The 26,230-nt window shown below is 37.3% G+C and overlaps 1 protein-coding gene across 2 annotated transcripts in view; it reads right to left on the bottom strand.

The window, feature by feature from the left end:
* BTAF1 (B-TFIID TATA-box binding protein associated factor 1) overlaps window positions 1-26,230 on the bottom strand; it is a 107,024-nt gene that overhangs the window by 8,674 nt on the left and 72,120 nt on the right. For both annotated transcript variants that reach the window (XM_032432206.1, XM_032432207.1), the window contains exons 25-34: window positions 25,599-25,747; window positions 20,318-20,470; window positions 19,970-20,091; window positions 19,711-19,878; window positions 17,991-18,068; window positions 17,721-17,850; window positions 15,261-15,402; window positions 15,044-15,174; window positions 12,977-13,102; window positions 11,420-11,572 (exon numbers count right to left, since the gene is read on the bottom strand). In XM_032432206.1, the coding sequence (XP_032288097.1) occupies window positions 11,420-11,572; window positions 12,977-13,102; window positions 15,044-15,174; window positions 15,261-15,402; window positions 17,721-17,850; window positions 17,991-18,068; window positions 19,711-19,878; window positions 19,970-20,091; window positions 20,318-20,470; window positions 25,599-25,747 (1,352 nt within the window). The remainder of the gene's footprint in view (window positions 1-11,419; window positions 11,573-12,976; window positions 13,103-15,043; window positions 15,175-15,260; window positions 15,403-17,720; window positions 17,851-17,990; window positions 18,069-19,710; window positions 19,879-19,969; window positions 20,092-20,317; window positions 20,471-25,598; window positions 25,748-26,230) is intronic.

Here is a 26,230-nt window from a genome sequence, read left to right as displayed (position 1 = left end):
ACAAAATACACGCAAAATCTAGTGTGTGTGGCTCTGTTCTATTCACCAGCCTGATCATATTCTTTTTTTTTTTTTCCTTTCTTTTCCCCGGTTTCAGGTCTCTTCTGATTTATTTAGTGTATATTTTTCTGGGGTTGTTGTTACCCTGTTAGCATTTTGTTCTCTCATTCATCTATTCTTCTCTGGACAAAATGACAAAATGGAAAAACTCACCTCAAAAAAAAGAACAAGAGGCAGTACCGACTGCCAGAGACCTAATCAATATGGACATTAGTAAGATGTCGGAACTAGAGCTCAGAATGATGATTATAAAGATACTAGCTGGGCTTGAAAAAAACATAGAAGATACTAGAGAATCCTTTTCTGGAGAAATAAAAGAACTAAAATCTAAACAAGTCAAAATCAAAAAGGCTATTAATGAGGTGCATAAAAAATGGAGGCTCTAACTGCTAGGATAAATGAGGCAGAAGAGAGAATTAGTGATATAGAAGACCAAATGATGTAGAATAAAGAAGCTGAGAAAGATAAACAACTACTGGATCACGAGGGGAGAATTCGAGAGATAAGTGATACCATAAGATGAAACAATATTAGAATAATTGGGATCCCAGAAGAAGGAGATACAGAGAAATCCAGAAATCCAGAAGACACAGAGAACCCCCCTCAAAATCAGTAAAAATAGGTCAACACCCTGACATCTAATAGTAAAACTCACAAGTCTCAGAGACAAAGAGAAAATCCTGAAAGCAGCTCAGGACAAGAGGTCTGTAACCTACAATGGTAGAAACATTAGACTGGCGGCAGACCTATCCACAGAGACCTGGCAGGCCAGAAAGGATTGGCATGATATATTCAGAGCACTAAATGGAAAAATATGCAGCCAAGAATACTATATCCAGCTAGGCTGTCATTGAAAATAGAAGGAGAAATAAAGTTTCCAGGACAAACAAAAACTAAAAGAATTTATGAACACCAAACCAGCCCTACAAGAAATACTGAAAGCAAAGAGAGAGCCTAAAAATCACAGACAAGAAAGGAACAGAGACAATATACAGTAACAGTCACCTTACAGGCAATACAATGGCACTAAATTCATATCTTTCAATAGTCACCCTGAATGTAAATGGGCTAAATGCCCCACTCAAAAGACACAGGGTATCAGATTGGATTAAAAAAACAAGACCCACAGAAATGCTGTCTGTAAGAGACTCATGTTAGACCCAAAGACATCTCCAGATTTAAAGTGAGGGGGCAGAAACCATTTATCATGCTAATGGACATCAAAAGAAAGCTGGGGTAGCAATCCTTATATCAGACAAATTAGATTTTAAACCAAAGACTATAATAAGAGATGAGGAAGGACACTACATCCTACTCAAAGGGTCTATCCAACAAGAAGATCTAACAATTTTAAGTATCTATGCCCCTAATATGGGAGCAGCCAATTATATAAGCCAATTAATAACAAAAGCAAAGAAACACATCAACAATAATACAATAATAGTATGGGACTTTAACACCCCCCTCAATGAAATGGACAGATCGTCTAAGCAAAAGATCAACAAGGAAATAAAGGCTTTAAATGACACACTGGACCAGATGGACTTCACAGATATATTCAGAACATTCCATCCCAAAGCAACAGAATACACATTCTTCTCTAGTGCACATGGAACATTCTCTAGAATAGATCACATCCTGGGTCACAAATCAGGTCTCAACCGGTACAAAAAGATTGGGATCATTCCCTGCATATTTTCAGACCACAACGCTTTGAAACTAGAACTCAATCACAAGAGGAAAGTCGGAAAGAACTCAAATACATGGAGGCTAAAGAGCATCCTACTAAAGAATGAATGGGTCAACCAGGAAATTAAAGAAGAATTAAAAAAATTCAGGAAACAAATGAAAATGAAAACACAACTGTTCAAAATCTTTGGGATGCAGCAAAGGCGGTCCTAAGAGGAAAGTATATAGCAATACAAGCCTTTCTCAAGAAACAAGAAAGGTCTCAAATACACAACCTACCCCTACACTTAAGGAGCTGGAGAAAGAACAGCAAATAAGGCCTAAACCCAGCAGGAGAAGAGAAATAATAAAGACCAGAGCAGAAATCAATGAAATAGAAATCAAAAGAACAGTAGAAGAGATCAACGAAACTAGGAGCTGGTTGTTTGAAAGAATTCATTAGATTGATAAACCCCTGGCCAGACTTATCAAAAAGAAAAGAGAAATGACTCAAATCAACAAAATCATGAATGAAAGAGGAGAGATCACAACCAACACCAAAGAAATACAAACAATTATAAGAACATATTATGAGCAACTCTATGCCAGCAAATTAGATAATCTGGAAGAAATGGATGCACTCCTAGAGATGTATCAACTACCAAAACTGAACCAGGAAGAAATAGAAAACCTGAACAGACCCATAACCAGTAAGGAAATTGAAGCAGTCATCAAAAATCTCCCACCAAACAAGAGCCCATGGCCAGATGGCTTCCCAGGGGAATTCTACCAAACATTTAAAGAAGAATTAATACCTATTCTTCTGAAATTCTTCCAAAAAATAGAAATGGAAGGAAAACTGCCAAACTTGTTTTATGAGGCCACCATTACCTTGATCCCCAAACCAGACAAAGACCCCATGGAAAAGGAGAATTACAGACCAATATCCCTGATGAACATGGATGCAAAAATTCTCACCAAAATACTAGACAATAGGATCCAACAGTACATTAAAAGGATTATTCACCACGACCAAGTGGGATTTATTCCTGGGCTGCAAGGGTGGTTCAGCATCCACAAATCAATCAATGTGATACATTAATAAAAGAAAGAACAAGAACCATATGATACTCTCAGTAGATGCAGAAAAAGCATTTGACAAAGTACAGCATCCTTTCTTGATTAAAACTCTTCACAGTGTAGAGATAGAAGGTACATACCTCAATATCATAAAATCCATCTATGAAAAACCCACAGCGAATATCATTCTGAATGGGGAAAAACTGAGAGCTTTTCCCCTAAGGTCAGGAACACGGCAGGGATGTCCACTACCACCACTGCTATTCAACATAGTACTAGAAGTCTTAGCCTCAGCAATCAGACAAAAAAGAAAGAAAGAAAGGGCATCCAAATCGGCAAAGAAGTCAAACTCTCACTCTTTGCAGATGATATGATACTTTATGTGAAAAACCCAAAAGACTCCACCCCAAAACTACTACAACTCATACAGGAATTCAGGAAAGTGGCAGGATATAAAATCAATGCACAGAAATCAGTTGCATTTCTATACACCAACAACGACACAGAAGAAAGAGAAATTAAGGAGTTAATCCCATTTACAATTGCACCCAAAACCATAAGATACCTAGGAATAAATCTAACCAAAGAGGCAAAGGATCTGTACTCAGAAAACTACAGAATACTCATGAAAGAAATTGAGGAAGACACAAAGAAATGGAAAAACGTTCCATGCTTATGGACTGGAAGAACAAGTATTGTGAAAATCTCTATGCTACCTAGAGCAATCTACATATTTAATGCAATCCCTATCAAAATACCATCAACTTTTTTCAAAGAAATGGAACAAATAATCCCTATAATTTGTATGGAACCAGAAAAGACCCCGAATAGCCAGAGGAATGTTGAAAAAGAAAAGCAAAGCTGGTGGCATTGCAATTCCGGACTTCAAGCTCTATTACAAAGCTGTCATCATCAAGACGGTATGGTACCGGCACAAAAACAGACACATAGATCAATGGAACAGAACAGAAAGCCCAGGATTGGACCCTCAATTCTATGGTCAACTAATCTTCGACAAAACAGGAAAGAATGTCCAATGGAAGAAAGACAATCTCTTCAACAAATGGTGTTGAGAAAATTGGACAGCCACGTGCAGAGGAATGAAACTGGACCATTTCCTTATACCACACACAAAAATAGACTCAAAATGACTGAAAGACGTAAATGTGAGACAGGAATCCATCAAAATCCTTGAGGAGAACACAGGCAGCAACCTCTTTGACTTCAGCTGCAGCAACTTCTTCCTAGAGACATCGCCAAAGGCAAGGGAAGCAAGGGCAAAAATGAACTATTGGGACTTCATCAAGATAAAAAGCTTTTGCACAGCAAAGCAAACAGTCAACAAAAACCAAAAGACAACCAACAGAATGGGAGAAGATATTTGCAAATGACATATCAGATAAAGGGCTAGTATCCAATATAAAGAACTTACTAAACTCAACACCCAAAGAACAAATAATCCAATCAAGAAATGGGGAGAAGACATGAACAGACATTTTTCCAAAGAAGACATCCAAATGGCCAACAGACACATGAAAAAGTGCTCAACATCGCTCGGCATCAGGGAAATCCAAATCAAAACCTCAATGAGATACCACCTCACACCAGTCAGAAAGAATGGCTAAAATTAACAAATCAGGAGGGGCACCTGGGTGGCTCAGTCGATTAAGCAGCTGCCTTCGGTTCAGGTCATGATCCCAGGGTCCTGGGATCGAGCCCGACATCAGGCTCCTTCCTCAGTGGGGAGCCTGCTTCTCCCTGCCTGCCACTCTGGCTACTTGTGTTCTGTCAAATAAATAAATAAAATCTTTAAAAAAAAAGAAACCAAAAAACAAATCAGGAAACAACAGATGTTGGCAAGGATGCGGAGAAAGGGGAACCCTTCTACACTGTTGGTGGAATGCAAGCTGGTGCAGCCACTCTGGAAAACAGTATGGAGGTTCCTCAAAAAGTTGAAAATAGAGCTACTGTACGACCCAGTAATTGCACTACTGGGTATTTACCCCAAAGATACAAGTGTAGTGATCCAAAGGGGTATGTGCACCCCAATGTTTATAGCAGCAATGTGCACAATAGCCAAACTATGGAAAGAGCCAAGATGTCCATCAACAGATGAATGGATAAAGATGTGTGTGTGTGTGTGTGTGTGTGTGTGTGTGTGTGTGTGTGTGTGTAATGGAATATTATGCAGCCATCAAAAAAAAAAACAACAAAATCTTGCCATTTGCAACGACGTGGATGGAACTAGAGGGTATTATGCTAAGCGAAATAAGTCAATCAGAGAAAGACATGTATCATATGATCTCACTGATACAAGGAATTCTTAATCTCAGGAAACAAACTGAGGGTTGCTGGAGTGGGTGGGGAGGGATGGGGTGGCTGGGTGATAGACATTGGGGAGGGTATGTGCTATGGTGAGCGCTGTGAATTGTGTAAGACTGATGAAGCACAGACCTGTACCTCTGAAACAATACATTATATGTTAAAAAAAAACAACAAGAAGATAGTAGGAAGGGAAAAATGAAGGGGGGGGAAATTGGAGGGGAGGACAAACCAGGAGACTATGGACTCTGAGAAATAAACTGAGGGTTTTAGAGGGGAGGGGGGTGGGAGGATGGGTTAGCCCAGTGATGGGTATTAAGCAGGACACATTTTGCATGGAGCACTGGGTGTTATACGCAAACAATGAATCATGGAACACTACATCAAAAACTAATGATGTAATGTATGGTGATTAACATAATAAAATTTAAAAAAGAAAGCAAAAAAAAAACGGGCAGAAGATACGAACAGACATTTCTGCAAAGAAGACATCAAATGGCCAACAGACACATGAAAAAGTGCTCAAAATCACTCGGCATCAGGGAAATCCAAATCAAAACCTCAATGAGATACCACCTCACACCAGTCAGAATGGCTAAAATTAACAAGTCAGGAAACGACAGATGCTGGTGAGGATGGGGAGAAAGGGGAACCCTCCTACACTGTTGGTGGGAATGCAAGCTGGTGCAGCCACTCTGGAAAACAGTATGGAGGTTCCTCAAAAAGTTGAAAATAGAACTACCCTATGACCCAGCAATTGCACTACTGGGTATTTACCCCAAAGATACAAATGTAGTGATCCAAAGGGGCACCTGCACCCCTGTGTTTATAGCAGCAATGTCCACAATAGCCAAGCTATGGAAAGAGCCTAGATGTCCATCAGTGGATGAACGGATAAAGAAGATGTGGGGTATATATACAATGGAATATGATGCAGCCATCAAAAAACGAATCTTGCTATTTGCAACGATGTGGATGGAACTAGAGGGTATATTATGCTAAGCGAAATAAGTCAATCAGAGAAAGACAATTATCATATGATCTCACTGATATGAAGAATTTGAGAAACAAGACAGAGGATCATAGGGAAGGGAGGGAAACATGAAGAGGAAACCAGAGAGGGAGACAAAGCATAAGAGACTCTTAATCTCAGGAAACAAACTGAGGGTTACTGGAGAGAAGGAGGGTGGGAGGGATGGGGTGGCTGGGTGATGGACATTCGGGAGCATATGTGCTATGGTGAGTGCTGTGAATTGTGTAAGACTGATGAATCACAGACCTGTACCCCCGAAACAAATAATACATTATATGTTAATTTAAAAAATAAAAAAAAATTAAAGAATAAAAATAAAAAATAGGCATATTTAAAAAAAAAAAGAATAGAGTGGGGGCGCTTGGGTGGCTCGGTCAGTAGAGCTTGTGACTCTTGATCCCAAGGTCATGAGTTCAAGCCCCACGTTGGGTGTGGAGCCTACTTAATTAAAAAAAAGAACAGTGTGAAGAAAACATAATGGAGCAGCTAAATCTGGCAGAAATCAAAATTACAAAAAAGAGAACCAAAAACATCTAGTGAGATCTCCTGGATTCCTGAGCTTACTACTGTATAGCTAGCGACCAATATCTTTAACAGCAAGAACCATGCTGCTATAGATCTTTTGTATTTCCTGCTACATTATGGTTTAGTGCCTGGTACACAGCAGGTACAATAAGCGAACAAACATCCAAATAAGTGAACAAAATCCAAGAGAATCACGTTTACATCTGTTTGGGAAACTGAAGTACCCAGTATTAATCTTCTTCATTCCTAGGACCTTAAGATAGTGAATTCTGCCCAAAATATAAGACCTCAATGCAGGAGGCTTTCTCCTTTCTACTCACTAAAGTTACTTAGAAAACCAGAAGCTCAGGGGCACCTGAGTGGCTCAGTCGTTAAGCGTCTGCCTTCGGTTCAGGTCATGATCCCAGGGTCCTGGGATCGAGCCCCGCATCGGGCTCCCTGCTCGGCGGGAAGCCTGCTTCTCCCTCTCCCACTCCCCCTGCTTGTGTTCTGTCTCTCGCTGTGTCTCTCTTTGTCAAATAAATAAATAAAATCTTAAAAAAAAAAAAAAAGAAAGAAAGAAAACCAGAAGCTCAGATGGGCAAGATAACCAAAAGGCCACCCAGGAAAACTCCAAATTCAGTGTAAAACTCTTATTGTGAACAAAAAGTTAACATAACAGACCTGAAATGCTTTTCTTAGAAAGTCCAGCTTGAAAGGTCTGTCCTTGGCTGAAACAAGTCTTGAAAAACTTGGGTTTTGAGTCTTTCCATTGTTTCCTACTTGATTAAGGATGGCCTATTGTGCTTAAACTGTCGTGCAAACAGTAGGATTATGCTGAGACTGGCTTCCTTTCTGGGAGTCTAGAATTTTGATATATACTAGGCAGAGGGAATCTACATGATCACACCCAATAAAAACTTCGGGCACTGTCTCTTAATGAGCCTACCTGGTAGGTAACACTTCACATGTGTTGTCATAATCTGATGCTGGGGGAAAAACAAATGTTCTTTCTCTTCTACCTTAGTAGCCCTTAAATTGTAAACTTTAATTAGATTGCCCTAAGCCTTTCCCCCCTCCTTGATATAGAGTACATATAGGGTATACTACAAGGAACTCCTCCAGGTGGAATAAAGAAATCTGATAAATGTAATTATCTCTATCCCTTGCCCCTAAATCTGCAATCAGATTACTATCTTTCTTTTTAAAAATCTGGGGTGTTTTAGGAGGGTATAACTGGGTGGTATCCAGTATAAAGAATGTGGTATCAGTGGGACATTCTACATGGCTTCTTTATATAAAAGAGGAGTTCTAGAGAGTCAGAATTTATCAGAATGTGTGTGTCATGCACATTCAATCATCTTAATCCCTTAGGCAACAATATCAAACCTACAGATAACCAGTCATATTAAGAACATCCACCTCAGACTCCTCCAAGTCCACACTTACCATACAATCTTCCTAGTATCTTCTTCCAGTGTAGCTGTACTACTGGATGTATGGACATACCATCTGACATAAATATTCTTGTCTGGCAGCAGAACTGGCATTCTGGTTTTTCCAATAATCTCTTATAAACCTGAGTTTGCCCTGAGAGACTTGATGAGCTCCAAGTATTCTGACAAAATCTAGTTTGCAGCATTGAAAAGCTGATTACTAGACTCTAGAAAATGGTTACCAAGGCCACCTGATATGGGTGTCTGAGAGGCCACTGCCTCCCTAGAGAGCAATTTAATTTTACCTTGCCCTAACTTCAGCATAGGCTAAATTACCCCAGGTTTTTCAAACTATTCCTCATATAAGATGGTTTCCAGATTCTTTTGATCTTCCACTTAAGAGTGCCCAGAACTATAAATGATACTCAAAGTTTGGTGTGACAGGTATAAAAGTGAAACTATGATGCCCTCATTTTGGCCATTATACTATTATTAATCCCGCCCAAGATCCTATTAGCTTTATTTACCAGTAACTAATTCATACAAGTTTATAGTGAACCTGCCATCAAATCAAACTCAACTTTACACTATATGAAATGTTTGCCAAGTCTGACAGAATTTGTATCTAAGTTTTTTAAAACTGACTTTGCTTATTTCCATTAAATTTCACCTACAGTTTCAGTTCACCATTCCAGTATCCTGAAATTTTAAAATTCTGGCAATATTAGATAATTACTTGCTGATAAACATGTTTCTATACTAGTGGCAGATTTTTAAAAAGCAAATAAGACTTCTCCCCATAATTCAGAGAATAGACATATTTTAGATGAAAGCAAGCAAGAAAACAAGCTAGTTCTCTCTTCCCTAAGACAGAACCTTTGCTCTCAATGGCTGAAAAGAACTGGGAAAATGGAAAAGAGAGGTTCTAGAAAAGCCCTCCATAGGTATGGCCAGAAACAATCTGGGCCTAAGCTGCAGAATTCCTAAGCATCTTAATTCCAGACACTTCAAAATGACAAGCATTCTAAAATGAGAGATCAGTTTAAGTAATAACTGCAGGGAGAAAAAATAATGTGCAAAAAGATAAACTAAAAATAATTTAAAGCCTATAATGAAAGTGTGGATGAAATTCAACATTTTTTTGGAAATCTAATTAGCTGATTCCTTGACTAAGTATACCTTATAGCTTTATTTAATGTATCAGCTATGTTGGGCACTTGGACGGCTCAGTCAGTTGAGCGTCTGCCTTCGGCTCAGGTCGTGATCCCAGGGTCCTGGGATCGAGTCCCACGTTGGGCTCCCTGCTCAGCAGGCAGTCTGCTTCTCCCTCTCCTTCTGTCCCTCCTCCCCACTCATGCTCTCTCTCTCTCTCTCTCTCAAAATCAAATAAATAAATAAATAAATAAATAAATAAATAAATAAATAAAATCTTTAAAAAAAATTGTGTATCAGCTATGTTAAGAAAACTGTGAACATTTTATATACAAAATTAGTTTGGTCAAATAAGAAAACTATTCCATATATAAACAATCTAAAGGCAATAGTCATTCTTCCATTTTATGGTAAAAATCCATTCTTTCACATTTAGTAATATAAGGATACATGCCTGGATGTCATATATGTCATTATATAACATTTTTTATATTAACCCACGTGAAATCTAAAATCTTTCATTAGTTATTCTCAATGAAATTTAGGCCAGGGGTGCCTGGGTGGCTCAGTCGTTAAGCATCTGCCTTCGGCTCAGGTCATGATCCCAGGGTCCTGGGATCGAGCCCCGCATCAGGCTCCCTGCTCTGCGGGAAGCCTGCTTCTCCCTCTCCCACTCCCCCTGCTTGTGTTCCCTCTCTCGCTATCTCTCTGTCAAATAAATAAAATCTTTAAAAAAAAAAAAATTTTAGGCCAGAATAACTACAGAAAGCAAAAACAATTACTAAAGTCCAGATTTATAGTAAGCTCTTAATTTTTAAGACGAGTTAGAACTAAATGTATTAGCCTCAACATTTTGGTGCTTGAAATTGGTTCTTTTTAAAAGTTTAACCTTTTGAAATCTTAGAATTTTCAAAAATTCTGTTTCTGAAAGCTATATTCCAAGAGAGCAACATGAGCAAACTGGCAGAGTAGGCAGCTCCCGATAAAACTCAGAGATCCACACTGACACATATTACAATCAAACCATTCAAAGAGAGTCCTGAAAGTAGCAAGAGAAAGGTGAATTCGTCATGTAAAAGGGATCCTCAGTGAGGTTAATATTGGATTTCTCATCAGAAACCATGGAAGATAGTATTGAAGAAAGTGAAAGGATAATCTACACAATGGGAGAAAATATTTGCAAAATCATGTATCTGATAAGGGCCTAATACCTAGAATATAAAAAAAACTCTTAAAACTCAACCAAAAGACAGACTACACAATTTAAAAATGGTCCAAGAACTTAAAAGGCATTTTCAATGAGAAAGCACTTCATACCTACTGGGATGGCTACAATTAAAAAAAAAAAAAGTGAAGTGCTAGCTAGAATGCGGAGAAATTGGAACCGTGGCATATTGCTGGTGGGAATACAACCACCATGGAAAAGTCTGAGAGTCCCTGAAAAAGTTAAACATAGAATTTCTATATGATCCAGCAATTCCACTCCTCGGTCTACATCCAAAAGAACTGAAAAGAGGGGCTGTTTAAACAGATACTTATTAGCCCATGTTCATTGCAGTATCATTCACAATAGCCAAAAGGTGGAAACAACCCAAGTGTCCACCAACACGATAAGCAAAATGTGGTATATACATAATATAACAATGGAATATTATTCAGCCATAAAAATGAAGTACTAATAGATGCTACAAACACAAACGAACCTTGAAAACCAAGTGAAATAAACCAGTCACAAAAGCGCAAATATTGGGTGATTCCACCTACATGATATGTTTAGAACAGGCAAATTCATACAGGTATCAAGTAGACTAGAGGGTACCAGGGGTTGAAAGGAGAATAGGAAGTTGTTATTGCTTAATGTGTACAGAGTTTCTGCTTAGGTGATGGCAAAATTTTGGAAATAAATAGTGGCGATAGCTGCCCAACATTGTGAATGTAATTAATGACACAGAATTGTACACTTAAACATGGTTAAAATGGCATGTCTTATACTATATATATTTACCACAGTTTTTTTAAAAAGCTAAACCAAAAATGGAACAAACCAAATTAAAAAATAAAAGAAATGGTAAACACTTCAGTAATCTCTTGGAAAAGCCAATTTGCCCAGTATTACAGATGAAGAATGTGTAACACACATCTAACACTCATGAGACCTACTTACCTGTTTCAAAGCTGAGAGTTTAGGGGCATGTTGAATATCATGAAGAGAAGAATTCTGAACTGCCAGTTTTTCAGTAGTACTCTTGAACTCTGGATGTTGAGGTGTTAAGACTAATGCTGGATGGTTGCACAGTTTACGTAAGTACTGTAATGCCTTCAAGGGGGAAAAAAGTATATACAAGTCCATACATGCCAGAAATGTCTGTGTCTCAATATCTTTTCCTATTCTATTCCATTCATAGAATGCCTTTTTTCCTCTTCTTGCTACTCCTACTCATTCTTCAAGAACCAGTTCAAATATCTCATCTGGGATGCCTTCATCTGTGCTTCTTGTGCAGTATATGAGAGCATTTACAGCTTGTATAAATTGTACAGTTTACGTCTCTCTCCCTCACTAGACAATGAGCTTCTCATGACAGAAAGACCTCTTTCCCACTCAACGTGCCTGATAATGCTTACAGATGCTTCTGGAATAAGGCAACATTTCCTAAAGATTTCCTAGGGGTTTCTCAAACTTCAGTGGATATAAAAATTTCTTGAGGACCTTATAAATCTGCAAATCTCTCCCCTACCCAGTATTCTAATTCAGCAAGTCAGGGAGAGGTGAAGGTGGAATGAGGTGGTTATTTCAAGTGGTTGTGTTTAAGAAACCCTATACGGTCCTTTCTTTTCTCTAATTCAGCTACATTCTTTCTCTTGCCTTTTACTTGGCTTATGATTTGGGTCTTGAGATTTGTATTAGAAAGCTCCACTGACAAGGCTCAAGAGACTGCTGGACACTATGATAGAAACTGTGGGAGAGGTATCAACCTTCACAACTACCTTTCCCCCTCTTCTGTCTTTAAAAGTGTTACAGTATTTAATTTATTGGTGGCAAAGGGGTTTGGGGAGGATTTCTATGGTGGAATATTTCAAAAGGGACAGAAAGACTGAGTTGACACTTTCTCTTTTTCATTTGCTATTCCCTTGAGCACATGAGGCATACATGTCTCAACACGTCTGTACTTTTGGTATCCTTGCCTGGAAATCACTTCCCCCCACATATCTGCATGCCTCAGTCCTCTAGATCTCTGCTTATATGTCACCTTCTCAGTGAGGCCATTCCTGATCCCTCTACTAAAAACCACAACTCCTATACTATATAACCCCATATTCTGCTTTATTTTCTCTTACATAGTATGTGTTTTACTTACTCCTTTTTGAACGCTACAAGGGAAGGAGTTTGTTTTTTCCAGTGCTTTAATTAACCCGTGAGCTTACAAAAATTACTGCCTTATGGCAGGCATTCCAATATTTTTTTAACATAAAGCAAAAGATTCTCTAAAACTCTTTTCATGTAATATACAAAGACATACTGCATTTTGTATAATTTTAATATTAAATTACTTATTAATTACTAATTATAAATATGAAAATAAATTAGTACTTTTTATTTTCAAGAATGTATATACAATATTGAAAAAACTTAAATAAACCCATACTTCAGTATTCCATGTAAAAATTGCTGCACTGAAGAATATGATTCTTCAAGAATTAAAAAGGAGACTATAATCTATACCTGGAATACATGGCCTGTAGCTTTAAGCTTTGGTTTCTCAGTTTCTTCAGAAAGTGCCGCTGAAGAAACTGTTTCATCAACGTCACACTTGGCGCGAGACTTAGCAAAATCCTCATAGAGCTGAACCTGTAAAATTGCACCCCCACAAAAGCATAAGTATATTTATTTTCAATTGTTCAAAACATAGCTAGCAAATGCCAGTAAGAGCAGTGATTTAAACCAGCCCTCATTAAAGAAAGTATGATACCTATGCTTTACTCCTGATTACAAATTATCCACTGCATCTTGGTAAATTCCTTAAAATTACATTTAGAATACAAGCATAACACATTAAGCTTGGCTGCTAAAATATTAAAAACTAATCAAATAGTCCTAGACTCAATTTTTCCACTCTGTTGAGGAAAATAAATACATTACTAATAAAAGAGAACCTGAACCCTTAGAAATGAGAAAATCTTCTCTAAGTTATGTGGTACCCTGTAAGTACATGCCAAAAGACCAAGTTTTAAAAGAATACTACTGCTGGGGTGCCTGGCTGGCTCAGTTAGTTGAGCATGTGACTCTTGATCTCAGGATTGTGAGTTCGAGTCCCAGGTAGGGTGCAGAGATTACTTTTGAAATAAATAAAACTTAAAAAAAAAAAAAAGGTAAAAAGAAGTAAGAGAATACTACTACTACCTAAAAGGAGAACTCATGAACGTTGAAGCATTACCTTGGGGTCTGGGTTCCTGCCTTGTACATGCTAAAACAATATGAAAGGGAAGAAAATCTAGAGTGCTAAAAAACAGAAGTCAGAGTATAAAAATGCATGAATGCTAAATAAAGCCAAATGTCACTTCCCTCCCAGCTCCTCTCCTTCAGGCTACTTAAATGTGTTTTATACCACCATCATACCATGGATTTTTTTTTTTACGATTTTATTTTTAAGTAATCTCTATACCCAACGTGGGGTTCAAACTCACAACCCCAAGATCAAGAGTTGCATACTCTACTGAATGAGCCAACCAGGTGCCCCTACCATAGATTTTTTTCATATGGCACCTTTTCTTTATTATACTTACTTCAAACAGTCTTCATCTCATTGCTCCTAAAATATTCCTTTCAAGGAATACTAATCCAATTTTTACAAGTGAGGGATGGAGGCCCAGACAGATGAGGTAGATAATATAAATGAACACAGAGATCTCAGCATCTAGGTTAGTGTCCTGCTAAGCTAACTCAAGTTGCACAGATAGGAGAGGGAAAAAAAAGTAAGTTTCTGGGTGTGTCTGTATACCTTTAATTCATTTTATCATAATAAATCAACTCATAATACTGAAATGGATGGATGCATACTAACCTAGAACCTAAAGTTAAAACAGAAAATTCTGACTATAGGCCATGTCTTACTAAGAAAAGGGACAGTTTCCCCTCACAAAATACTACAGAAGGAAAGGCATACAATAAATTCCTTTGGGGAAAAAAAAATTCCTTTGATAATGGTCTCTGTACAAAATCACAACTGTACAAAAGCTAAGTCTTATTTCAAAAACTTACTGGTAATGTAACAGTACTTTTAAAGGGATGCAGTCCCACTTCCCAGGTTTGAAACTCAGCCCTGATATTTATTATAACCTTGAGCAAGTTACTTAACTTTTCTAAGCTTTTCTTTCCTTATTTGCAAAAATGGGGATTGACAATACTTATAATGCTGTTGTGAAGATATAACATTACAGGCAGATTTTTGGCCCTTATACACTTTGGCTCATTTCTTTATCAGTTTAACCTTGCAATTTTTCCAATTAATTCAACATATAAGAAAGCAACTATGATTGATACTGGCTTTTATTTTAATGCCATATTCAAAATGCATATATTCAAATGTATATCCACCATGTCCAAACAGATTCATTCAGGTCCTATCTCTACACGTTTGGAACAGAATATTCCTAAAGTCTATGAAAGCAGAAGCTAGATTTGAGTGATAAAACCAAAGTCTAATTCCCTTTATTCAATACCTGTATGGCTTATTCAAAGCATTCTCCTAATAAACATACCACCACCAACCACAATCACCAGATTTCTAACCTGGAGAGGACTAAGAGTACAGTAGTAGTCTTGAATAATTTTGGGTGGGAGATCCTGTAGAACATCTTCTTTCATTCTTCTCAAAAGAAAAGGCAGGACCTGGCGGTGCAGTGCATCCATCGCAAGAACACCTGTTAACAGTAAGAGAAAATGGCTCAAAAAAGTTAGGAATAAGGTATAGTCACTTGCACGGTACAAAATTATATCTTTTTCATACCTGCTTCTTGTTCTCGACTAGAGCTTCGAGCATCCCTACTTGCTAATATAGGTTTACCATATCGAGCAGCAAACTGGCGTTCAGTCCCCAAAAATCCTGGCATGAGGAAATCAAATAATGACCACAGCTCCAAAACGTTGTTCTGAACATAAGAAAGGAACATCAGTTATCTTTTGTACTGGGATTATTTCCTTACACTTGAAAAATGGAATATTAATGAAAGCCCACTATAATGACATACATGAGGGGTAATCAACCACATTTTTACATATATTGTGTAAGTCCGTATTTTAATTTGTAAAATTCACATCAGTATCCTTGGAGAAAATATTCTATCCTATTGGGTGGAATTCTCAAGTCTCTTCCACCAGAATAAGCCTTGGTCCATAGTGTTTAAATCCTACTGGTGGCATCTATCAAGTAATAAACAGAAGAGCAGGAAGATGAATATGTTTCTGATTCTTTTATCTTTGACACTAAAATTAATAGCAAGATTTAAAGAACTTGGTCAACATCACTATTTCTTAAGGAAAACCTAGAAGAGTTTCATTATAGGTCAAGTCTATCCAGTATTCAAGGGCCATGACGAACAGGCACAGGTTCTTTCCAATTCTACTCTTGAAGTTTCATTTTTAAAAAAGGAAGAAAGAAAGAAAAAATCAGCACTTTTTCATTTTAGATGCATTCCCAGTATGTGTGGATCCTAAGGTACCATCCCACCCCCTTATCCCCTTCCGGAAGCCCTCTTCATCCTGCTGGGGCTCTGGTTCACCATGGTGGGTTGTCTTCCCCTTCTAATCCCACTTAGGCTCTGCCTCCTAACTCTGGGCTACCATGGGTCTTCAGTGCAGAAACCCTTATAAGCTTCAGAGCTAAAATGTTCAGGTGGGGAAGGGAGAAACAAAAGAGGGCCTGTAAGCAAACAAAAAAAACACAAACTTGTTGTGAAAGTAATATTGTGAACAAAAAGCGTTCACTTAATGAACAAAAACCCTAACATAATAATCAGTCCACCACCAAAAATAAATTTAAAAGAAAAGTAACAAAGATGTAAATAAAGAACTGTCAATTTTTTTTAGCATCAGAAGGAATCTTAGAGGTCACTTGGTGTTCACCCTTCCACTCTTTGGAGAATGATGAAGGGTATCTTCCCATTAGAGCTGGCTATCCAAGCTAGATGTGAACATTTGCAACCAATTCCTCCAGAAGATAATAGAACCTCTCAAATGTATCAGAATATTTCTATAAATTTACCCATCTCCTTCCTTTTCCAACATAAGCTTCTGTAATCTCTTCCAATTCCCTCTTTTTTTTTTTTTTTTTTTTAAATTTTTTTTTTAAAGATTTTATTTATTTGAGAGAGAGAGAATGAGAGACAGAGAGCATGAGAGGGAGGAGGGTCAGAGGGAGAAGCAGACTCCCTGCTGAGCAGGGAGCCCGATGCGGGACTCGATCCCGGGACTCCAGGATCATGACCTGAGCTGAAGGCAGTCGCTTAACCAACTGAGCCACCCAGGCGCCCTCTTCCAATTCCCTCTTAACCCCAGGTATTCACACCTCTACTATATGATGATTCCCCTCTGAACCAGCTCTAGCTTTTCAATGTTAAATCAGACTGCGGTGTACATCCATAGAAGGAGAATGGCCAGTGTGGAATAAAGTCTGATTAGTCTCCCATACTTTGGACACAAGACTTCTATTTACATAGCCTAAAATCACATTTTATTATTATTTTATTTTATTTTATTTTAATTCCAGAATAGTTAACATACAGTATTGTATTAGTTTCAGGTATACAATATAGTGATTCAACAATTCCATACATCACCCAGTGCTCTTCATACTGCCTTTTTGTTTTGTTTTGTTTTGTTTTTTTAAGATTTATTTATTTTAGGGGCACCTGGGTGGCTCAGTCAGTTAAGTGTCTGCCTTCGGCTCAGGTCATGATCTCAGGGTCCTGGGATAGCGCCCCACATCAAGCTCCCTGCTCAGTGGGGTGTCTGCTTCTCCCTTTCCCCCTTGCCCCTTCCCCCTGCTTGTGCTCTATCAAATAAATAAATAAAATCTTTAAAAGATTTTAGAGAGAGAGAGCACAAGCTTGGTGGGGAGGGGCAGAGGGAGAGAGAGTCTCAAGCGGGCTCCACGCTGAGCGGGAGCTCAATCTCATGACCCTGAGACCATGACCCGCACTGAAACCAGGAGTCGGACACTTAACCAACTGTGCCACCCAGGTATCCCTTCATATTGTTTTTTTTAAAACCCGGTTTGCTCAGATACTGTTACATACCAAATGAACCATTATAAAACACAATTACTGGAAATTATCATTCCTATAAACTTAAAAAAAAAAAAAGAAAGAAAAGAAAAGAAAAATACTTCTTTAATTCACGGCCAAATGTCAAGGCTTCTTTCCACATGGCAAATATATAAAGAGAGAGAGAGAGAACAGTTAATAATTACCTGGATTGGTGTTCCGGAAAGAATAATCCTATAATTAGCAGTCAGTTGTTTTACTGCTTTTGACAATTTTGTTTTTCCATTTTTGATGACATGGCCTTCATCAAGAATACAGTAGTTAAATTTAATATTTCTAAGGGAGAATAAGCAAAAAAATTTAGCATCTTTTAGTATATGGCAAGAACTATATGAAGAGTCTTTCAGGCAGGAAAATATTAACTCTCTTCAAATTTGATACTAAGTTTTTCTTAAGAAAAAAATTTTAATTCTTACCTAAAGAAATCTATGTCATTCCTCACAACATCATATGAAGCCACTATCAGATTGTGCCTTTTTACTTGATGCTGTAACCTGTATTTAAAAAGAAGTAAGATTAGGAAGCAAGGAACCTGCAAAGTCTGTAATATAATTTCAAAGGGGATGCTACCACTACCATCTTACAAGGTGTTTTCAATGTGCCTACTAAGCCCAACTTTCCTTTCTGCTTACTCTACATCCATGACCCTGCCACTTGAAGACCATTCTTCTTTTGACTTGGCCTTGTTAGCCTAACTCAGTCTGACTAGAAAAGAGATGGGTACCTGATTCAAACTGGTGGACAATTTGCTAACACCTCTTCCTTAAAGGCACTATTCCTTCCAAACTTCATGTTGTGCTGGGGGGTGAGAAGGAGCCACAAATGCCCATAATCACCAAAGATATGAAGCAATGAATCAGGCTGAGCCATTCACAATATTTTATCCCCTGACCACAAAGACTGGTTTGGTAGCATGACCCAAACAGGCCAGTCAGTCATTTCCAGTATTGATATAATCATGAGGAAAGAAGGAAGATCTCTGTTTACTCCAGTTGCCCAGCTAAGAGAATGTGGCTCTAAGACTGTCTGTGGTCATCTTTTATTTATTTATTTATTTATTTTTAAAGTAGGCTTCATGTTGGAGCCCAACACAGGGCTTGAACTCATGACCTGAAGATCGAGACCTGAGCTGAGATCAAGAGTCAGACACTCAACCTACTGAGCCACCCAGGCGCTCCCATCTATGATCACCTTATCCACCAACTGCAGAGACCAATAAAACAAGCTATGTATGGGGAGGAAGAGCAAATGAGAGCCATCTAGATGTGCCTGAAGCAAGAATTCACCCCTGAAATTCTCAATTTAGTGAATTGATGAATTTCTTGTTTGCTTAAGCTAGTTTGAGTTTCTGTACTTTTAAATGAATAAATTCTGACACTAAATTCTTTTAAGAGTGCAAGCTGTTGACTTGCCTGTGTTCAAATCCTCACTCTGCCCATTTAATTAGGGGTATGACCTTGGACCCAGGCCCCATGTCTTAGACTTTTATCTGCAAACTGGGAACAAAAATAATAACCATACCTCATATGGTGATTGTGCGAATACATAATACACAATTTTACATAAATGTGAAACTACTAAGAATAATGCCTGGCTAATAAATGCCCAGCATATGTTAGCTATTACATATACAGAGGGGGAGCAAATCTATGGACTAATCAGCAACCTAAGACTCTCCATGCTTTAAAAGATGAACTGAAATCAATGAAATTCTGCTCTTCAAAATTTGTATTTAGAACATAAAGGATGTACTAGTTTAAGAGAAAAAGGATAAAGCTAATAGAATTCTAGCAGTGCTATGGTATCAGGGCAGCCAGAGCAGCCACTTCAAAGCAAAAGCATTCTGGGGATTAGAGGGCTCTTAGAGAAAGATATGCTATGATCACAAGGTTCTCAAGAAGGGCACAGAGAATGGCTTTGGTTGCTAGGTCAAAAAATACTTGGAACACCCAAATGGCTGAAGTCCTTAAACGTTCATGAGTCTCACTGATTATATCTTTATAATGTATATTCATCTTTCTTAAATAACTTAAGAAAGTTTCTGACAACCAAAAAAACTAGAGTTCATTTTTAATAAATTTTATCCTAAAGTTCTTAAAGCAAAAGATTAAACATTTTTTGCTGTATAGTTCTTACCTTATTCTTTCAGTAGGAGGTCCAGTATAGTGTAATGGATTGAGATATTCTTTGGAGCAAAATTTACCTACTTCATCCACCCAGTGACCTGTTAATGTTGGCGGACAAACCACCAAGGATGGAAGTGGCATACATTCTGCCAATTTTGATCTTGCATATTCTTGGGCCCTTTACAGCAATAAAACACAATGAATTAACTGGCTTGTTTACATTTCTTAGCATCTGAAAGCTCTTTCTAACAAATAATATTTTAAATTACCTATGACAATGATCTCCTGCTAGAATGCAGATGGACTGTAAAGTTTTTCCTAAACCCATGTCATCACACAGAATTCCATGAAGTTTATACTTATTAAGAAATGCTAACCAGTTCACACCATCCTGAAAGATTGGGAGAAAGAGGAAAATTAGAAATATGAACAGATCATAAAAATTTTTTTCTTGTAAAACATGTATGCACAGACCAAAAATCTTTATTTTTATAGGCAAAAGAGAAATAAATGGGTATAAACACTAAACACAAGCTTTTACTAAGTCAATTTTAAAAACTCTTCAAAGTACATTGAAAGGAATAATCTCTATTTATAAGATAAGTATAAAACTTTACCTGCTGATATTTTCTGAGTTCAGCATTGATTGGTACTGGTATTTTGTAATTTTCTAATTTTTTCCCATCTAATAATTGCTCCAAAAAGTGTCGCTCCTTGGCTTTCAATTGGATTAGTTCTTCTGACATATTTGGAGGGTCTGGAATGCCTGCCTGAAGTGATTTTTTTAAAGGGTATTAAAACTATTTACCACAGTTAATTTTTTCATATTCAGATTATGAATAATTTCAAATCTTATCAAAATATAAGAGAAAAATAATTCAAAAATAGTAATAAATAAAAGTAATAAGTAATATATTTTTAAAAGATTTTATTTGAGGGAAAGAACACGTGAGCGAGCACACAAGCGGGGGTGGCGGGGGCAGAGGAAGTGTGCCCCAATAATAAATAATAAATAATTTTAAAGACTGGGCAATAAATAGTTTAAATTTGACAGGTATTAAAAGTGCCATGGGACTACTAAATAAACACATTTGAGGTATTTCAAAGAACACAGTTACAACTTTCTTCCCCATACCAGGCATTACTTGATAAAGAGGCAGCATAACTTATTTTAAATACAATGCTGCTACTGGAGCTTCTCAATTTTAGTGTTATGATGCCCCAGGGTACTGGCTCTCAAGATGTACTCTGCAGACTCCTCAGGATCCCCAAGACTTTTTCAAAGAATCACTGAGGTCAAAACTATTTCATAATAAAAGAAATAAAAGAAAGACATTGTTTACTTTTTTTCACTGTGTTGACATTTACACCGATGCTGCAAAAGTAATGGTAGGCAAAACTGCTTATGTCTCAGAAAGAATCAAGGCAACAGCATTAAATGTACCAGCAGTCACTGTGTTACAGCCATGCACCAGCATTTTTTTTTAAAAAGCTAGTTTCACCTAAGAATGTCCTTAAAGCAGTAAAAGTAATTTTATTAGACCTCAATCCTTGAATGCACATCTTTTTAATATTCTGTGCAACAAAATGCGAAGTTCACATAAAGCACTTTTGCTGCTTATCAAAATACAATATGCTGAGGAAAAGCACTTGTAAGACTGTTTAAATTGTGATCTGACTGAGCCATTTTTCATAGACAATTTTACTTGAATGGACTGACAAACTGTAGTTATTCTGACTTGGCTACTTGGCCAACATTTTTCTCAAAATAAATCTGTCACTTCAAGGAAAACAACTGACATAACTTGTCAGTCATAAAATTCAATCTTCCAAAAGAAACAGCATTGTGAGCTTGAACGTAAGTATAAGCGTCCCAATATTTAAAAAGAATTTCTGTTGGTGATATTATGAATCTGATTTTTTGCTATTTTATGACGAAATATACCAACTTTAAAAGATTGACATAACTCAGTGAACCAATATTTTCCAAGTGACCAATGCTTATGTTAAAAAAAAAATGTATGGGTAAAAGATCTACTGGAAAGTGAAAGATAAACCAATAAATTTTAACGTAGAGAGATTTTACATTCATTTTAGGATTTTAGATTCCACACTGCACATAAATTTAATAAGCTTTCTCCTTTTGAGTTTTGGTGTGCTATCAGATAAAAGAATATCCACAATTATTTGAAAAGGCTGCTCACTTTTCCAACTACCTATCTCTGAGGCTTGACTATACCCTCAACCCAAGAAATATTTTCCAACAGAGTGAATGCCCAAGCAAATACAAGAATCAAGCTATCTATAATTAGGCCAGGCATAAAAGAGATATGCAAAAATGTCAAACAATATCATTCTTCTCACTAACTTATTTTTGTTTTAGAAAAGTTCTTTTTCATTTAAAAATGTTACTGATGGTAACATCTAATGGGTTTATTAAATGAATTAATTTTTTATTTTTACATTTCTCAGTTTTAATTTCTATTATAGAAAATATGATAAAAGCTCTTTGGGGTCTTCAATTTTTAAGAATGTAATGAGATCCTCAGACCAAAAAGTTTGAGTCCTACTGCCCTGTGGTGTCTCTAAAATTAAGAAATGTAAAATTCTGGGGGGGGGGGGGGGAGAAAGAAATGTAAAATTCTGGCAACAGAATTTCAATTAAAGTCAATTAAAATATATATTCCAGTTTAAGTTACTTGAAATCATTTTAATCCCTCTTTTAAGGCTTATTTTATTTTATTTTATTTTTTTTTTTTTTAAAGATTTTATTTATTTATTTGACAGAGACAGACACAGCGAGAGAGGGAACACAAGCAGTGGGAGTGAGAGAGGGAGAAGCAGGCTTCCTGCGGAGCATGGAGCCCGATGTGGGGCTCGATCCCAGGACTCCGGGATCATGACCTGAGCCGAAGGCAGACGCTTAACGATTGAGCCACCCAGGCGCCCCCTTAAGGCTTATTTTAAAACTTTGTTAAGGTAGGTCCAAATAAAGATTTTGCCAAGGGCTAATTTGATCCCACTACACAGGCAATATACTTCTAAGGACTGTAGTTAATACTCTAAATGGTGGAAGGTCTTCTGATTCAGCTTGGTGGAAACACAAACTACTCCTGGCCCTTTATGAGCCACCTATGCCTTTCAATCATCCTTTCTCCTAGTCTCAAACATAAATATGCCCAGATGAATACTCAGCCCTGGTGCGGACTTCTGAAGTTTCTTTTTCATGCAGCTACTACTTCTTGGGTAATCTGCCTTGCAAATTCTAGCCATCTTGTCCTACCTACACTCTGAACTCATGACCATTTAACTTGGTGAGACTGTGAGGCTCTGTTTAGGTTTCACTTCCCTATCTTATGGCCTGGAAACTCACTCCAGGCAGCAAGCTAGGACACTTCATTTGTTTCTCTTCTCTCATGAATCACTATTCTGTGTTGCCTGTTGTTTAATACCTGAATACCACTGTTTGATTTTGTGTACTCTTCTAGTTAAGATGGGAAGATAATTTTGGTTGTTCTTTTTTCTTTTGAAGATCTTATTTTTAAGTAATCTGTACACCCAATGTGGGACTTGAACTTACAACCCTGAGATCAAGAGTTGTATGCTCTACCAACTGAGCCCATCAGGTGCCCCGGTCCCTGTGTTTCTATCATAGCCAAAAGTAAACTACAGATCACGTTCTTGTAATTTTGGCATCAAAGAGAATTTTACTAATATTTTCTCAATCTCTAAAGGTCAAAGTCTCTTTACTTTGCCAATCTGTTGATCAAATATTGTTAGTCTCCCCTTTAAAAAAAAAGACTCCAGTGCCTGGCTGGCTCAGTTGGAGTTAACGTGCGACTCTTGATCTCAGAGTTTTAAGTTCGAGCCCCACGATGGGCGTGGAGATTACTTAAAAACAAAATCTAAAAAAGACTTTATCACCTCACAGTGGATTGGGCTCTGTTTTGGGATACTTCCACTTTAATCCATAAACAGCTATTAAACTGCTTTCAGCTGTTAGATTAATTTTCCTAAAATACTGTTTTCAGCATCTACTCTTTTGCTCAAAGAAATTTATTTATTTGAGAAAGAGAGAGAGAGAGAGCACGAGCGGGATGAAGGGCAGAGGGAGAAGCTCAGCAGGGAGCCCGATACGGGGCTTGATCCTGGGACTCTGGAATCATGACCTGAGCCGAAGGCAGACGCTTAAGTGACTGAGCCACCCCAGGCGCCCATAGTCTAGTATTTTTTTTTTGTCATGGTAGTTATTTTAATACTTTTTATTGTGGAATAAACCATGTAGAGAAATATATAAATAAATGTACAGTTTTATAAAACAACTTTATAACCATTACCAGATCAATAAAAACAGCCCTGCCATAATCCTATAAGATCCCATATGCTCCTTCTCAGTGACAACCCATTCTCCTTTCCCCAAGAGGTAATCACTTTACCGACTTTCATGGCAACCTCTTTCTTACTTTTCTTTATACCTTTGTCACCTAAGTATGCATCCCATGTACCTTTACCTATTTTTGAACTTCATAAAAATGGGAATCTTATGTTAAAGATTAATATTGTTGTGTTTCTATTTTGTTCATTCTTTTGTAGTATCATCATCACCATTATCATCCAGTTAACATATCTACTCCACCAATGATGAACATTTGAGTGGTCTTAAGACTATTATAAATAATGCTATGATAAATATTCTTGAAGATATGTCTTGGTACATGTGTATGAATTTCTCTAGGCTATATATCTAGGGTGAATTTGCTGGGTTACTGGGATGGGAATCTTCAACTTCAGCAGACATAGCCAAACCTTTTTTTATAGAGGCTATCCAACTTATGCTCATACTTTATGGTAGGAATCTAAAATGTACAGTTACTTTGGAAAACAGTTCGCAATTTCTCAAAAAGTTCAGTGTCATATGACCCAGTTATTCCATTTCTAGATACCTGCTCAAAAGAAATAAAAGCATATATTCACACAGACTTATAAGTGCATGTTCATAGTAGCATTACTTGTAATAGTCAAAAGGTGATAATCCAAAGTCCATCAATGGTGAGTGGATAAACAAAACGTGGCACATCCATACAATGGAATACTATTTGGCCAAAAAAGGGAAGTACTGATACATACTACAACATGGATGAACTGTGTATCTACTTATTTCCTGAATTATAAAAATTCCATCAAAATATTTTAAGCAGTTTGACGGCAGGGTCCTGGTCCTTCCCTTGCTTCAAGCCACTTCTATTTCCTGTACTGGCCACATATTTTATTTCCGGCCCATGAATATACTCCAAAATTCTCCAACCAACCTTCTAGTCTGCTTTCTCCATACTCCCACAGACACTTCATTTGCTTTTTACAGTTTCTTTTATCATCTCTCAAATTTACCTTTCATGTAAATGTCGGCACAGAATCTTTACCTAGATGTTACCAGGGATACTTAGAAACAATTCTGTTTCTAGAATAGCATCAATAAATGATCATTTTTTTTAGGTATCATAGTTTACTTGAAACCCTATGTTAAAAACATAAATATAGGGCGCCTGGGTGGCTCAGTTGGTTAAGCGACTGCCTTCGGCTCAGGTCATGATCCTGGAGTCCCGGGATCGAGTCCCACATCAGGCTCCCTGCTCAGCAGGGGGTCTGCTTCTCCCTCTGACCCTCCTCCCTCTCATGCTCTCTGTCTCTCGTTCTCTCTCTCTCAAATAAATAAATAAAATCTTTAAAAAAAAAAAAAACATAAATATATATATATATCCATTAAAATATAAAATTCCTAATGCTTGTAAACATATTCACAATGGTTTTTTTAACCTGACATTGTTTTAAAAGAGTTACAATTATTACAGATGAAGTTATAGAAAACATTAAGTCTGTAAACCAAATATTTCAACTTACCTCAAGTGGCATGAGTCTAATTAGTGTTGCAAAGCACTGTGTAGCCATGAATCTTACACTGTCTGTCTGATCACTCATTCTTCCCAACACAGGCACAACTAAAAGGACAATATATGGAACAATACCAACATCCAGTTGTTCCATTACACCTGAGTAAGTTATTAAGGAAATTTTCAAACTTTTCTGAGGTAAATGTTTTCATAAACGGATATATCAAGATTTTAACTTCTAAAATGTTTCTCCATTTTCTCATCTATATCATGAGGGAATAGACTGTCTCTCAAGATCTATGATTCAATTGTAACAGCATTTGTGCACCGTTCCTCCTTTGTAAATATTATGTAATTTTCTCTTGATTAAGACCATAAAATTAGGTTTTTCACCTGAAAGAGGCTGGAGGAAGTTTTAATCAGGTTTTTCTCATAGAGAAATTCTTGCAAGTTGCTAGAATTCCAATACCAAAATAAAATGAGCTACATTGCAAGCAAGGGAGCACAATTCAATGTCACTCAAAGATTAATTCCAAATTTCCAACCAGGATCTTGACCATCATAAACTGGACAGAGCAGGGCCCAATAAGTTCAGTCCTCCTGCAATCTTCAGCATTTCTGAACCAGAGTTTCTACTGATTT

This window comes from Phoca vitulina, unplaced genomic scaffold (assembly GCF_004348235.1).
Source record: "Phoca vitulina isolate PV1807 unplaced genomic scaffold, GSC_HSeal_1.0 scaffold48, whole genome shotgun sequence".
NCBI classification, from domain to species: Eukaryota; Metazoa; Chordata; class Mammalia; order Carnivora; family Phocidae; genus Phoca; species Phoca vitulina.
This window is presented reverse-complemented; position numbering and strand designations above follow the sequence as displayed.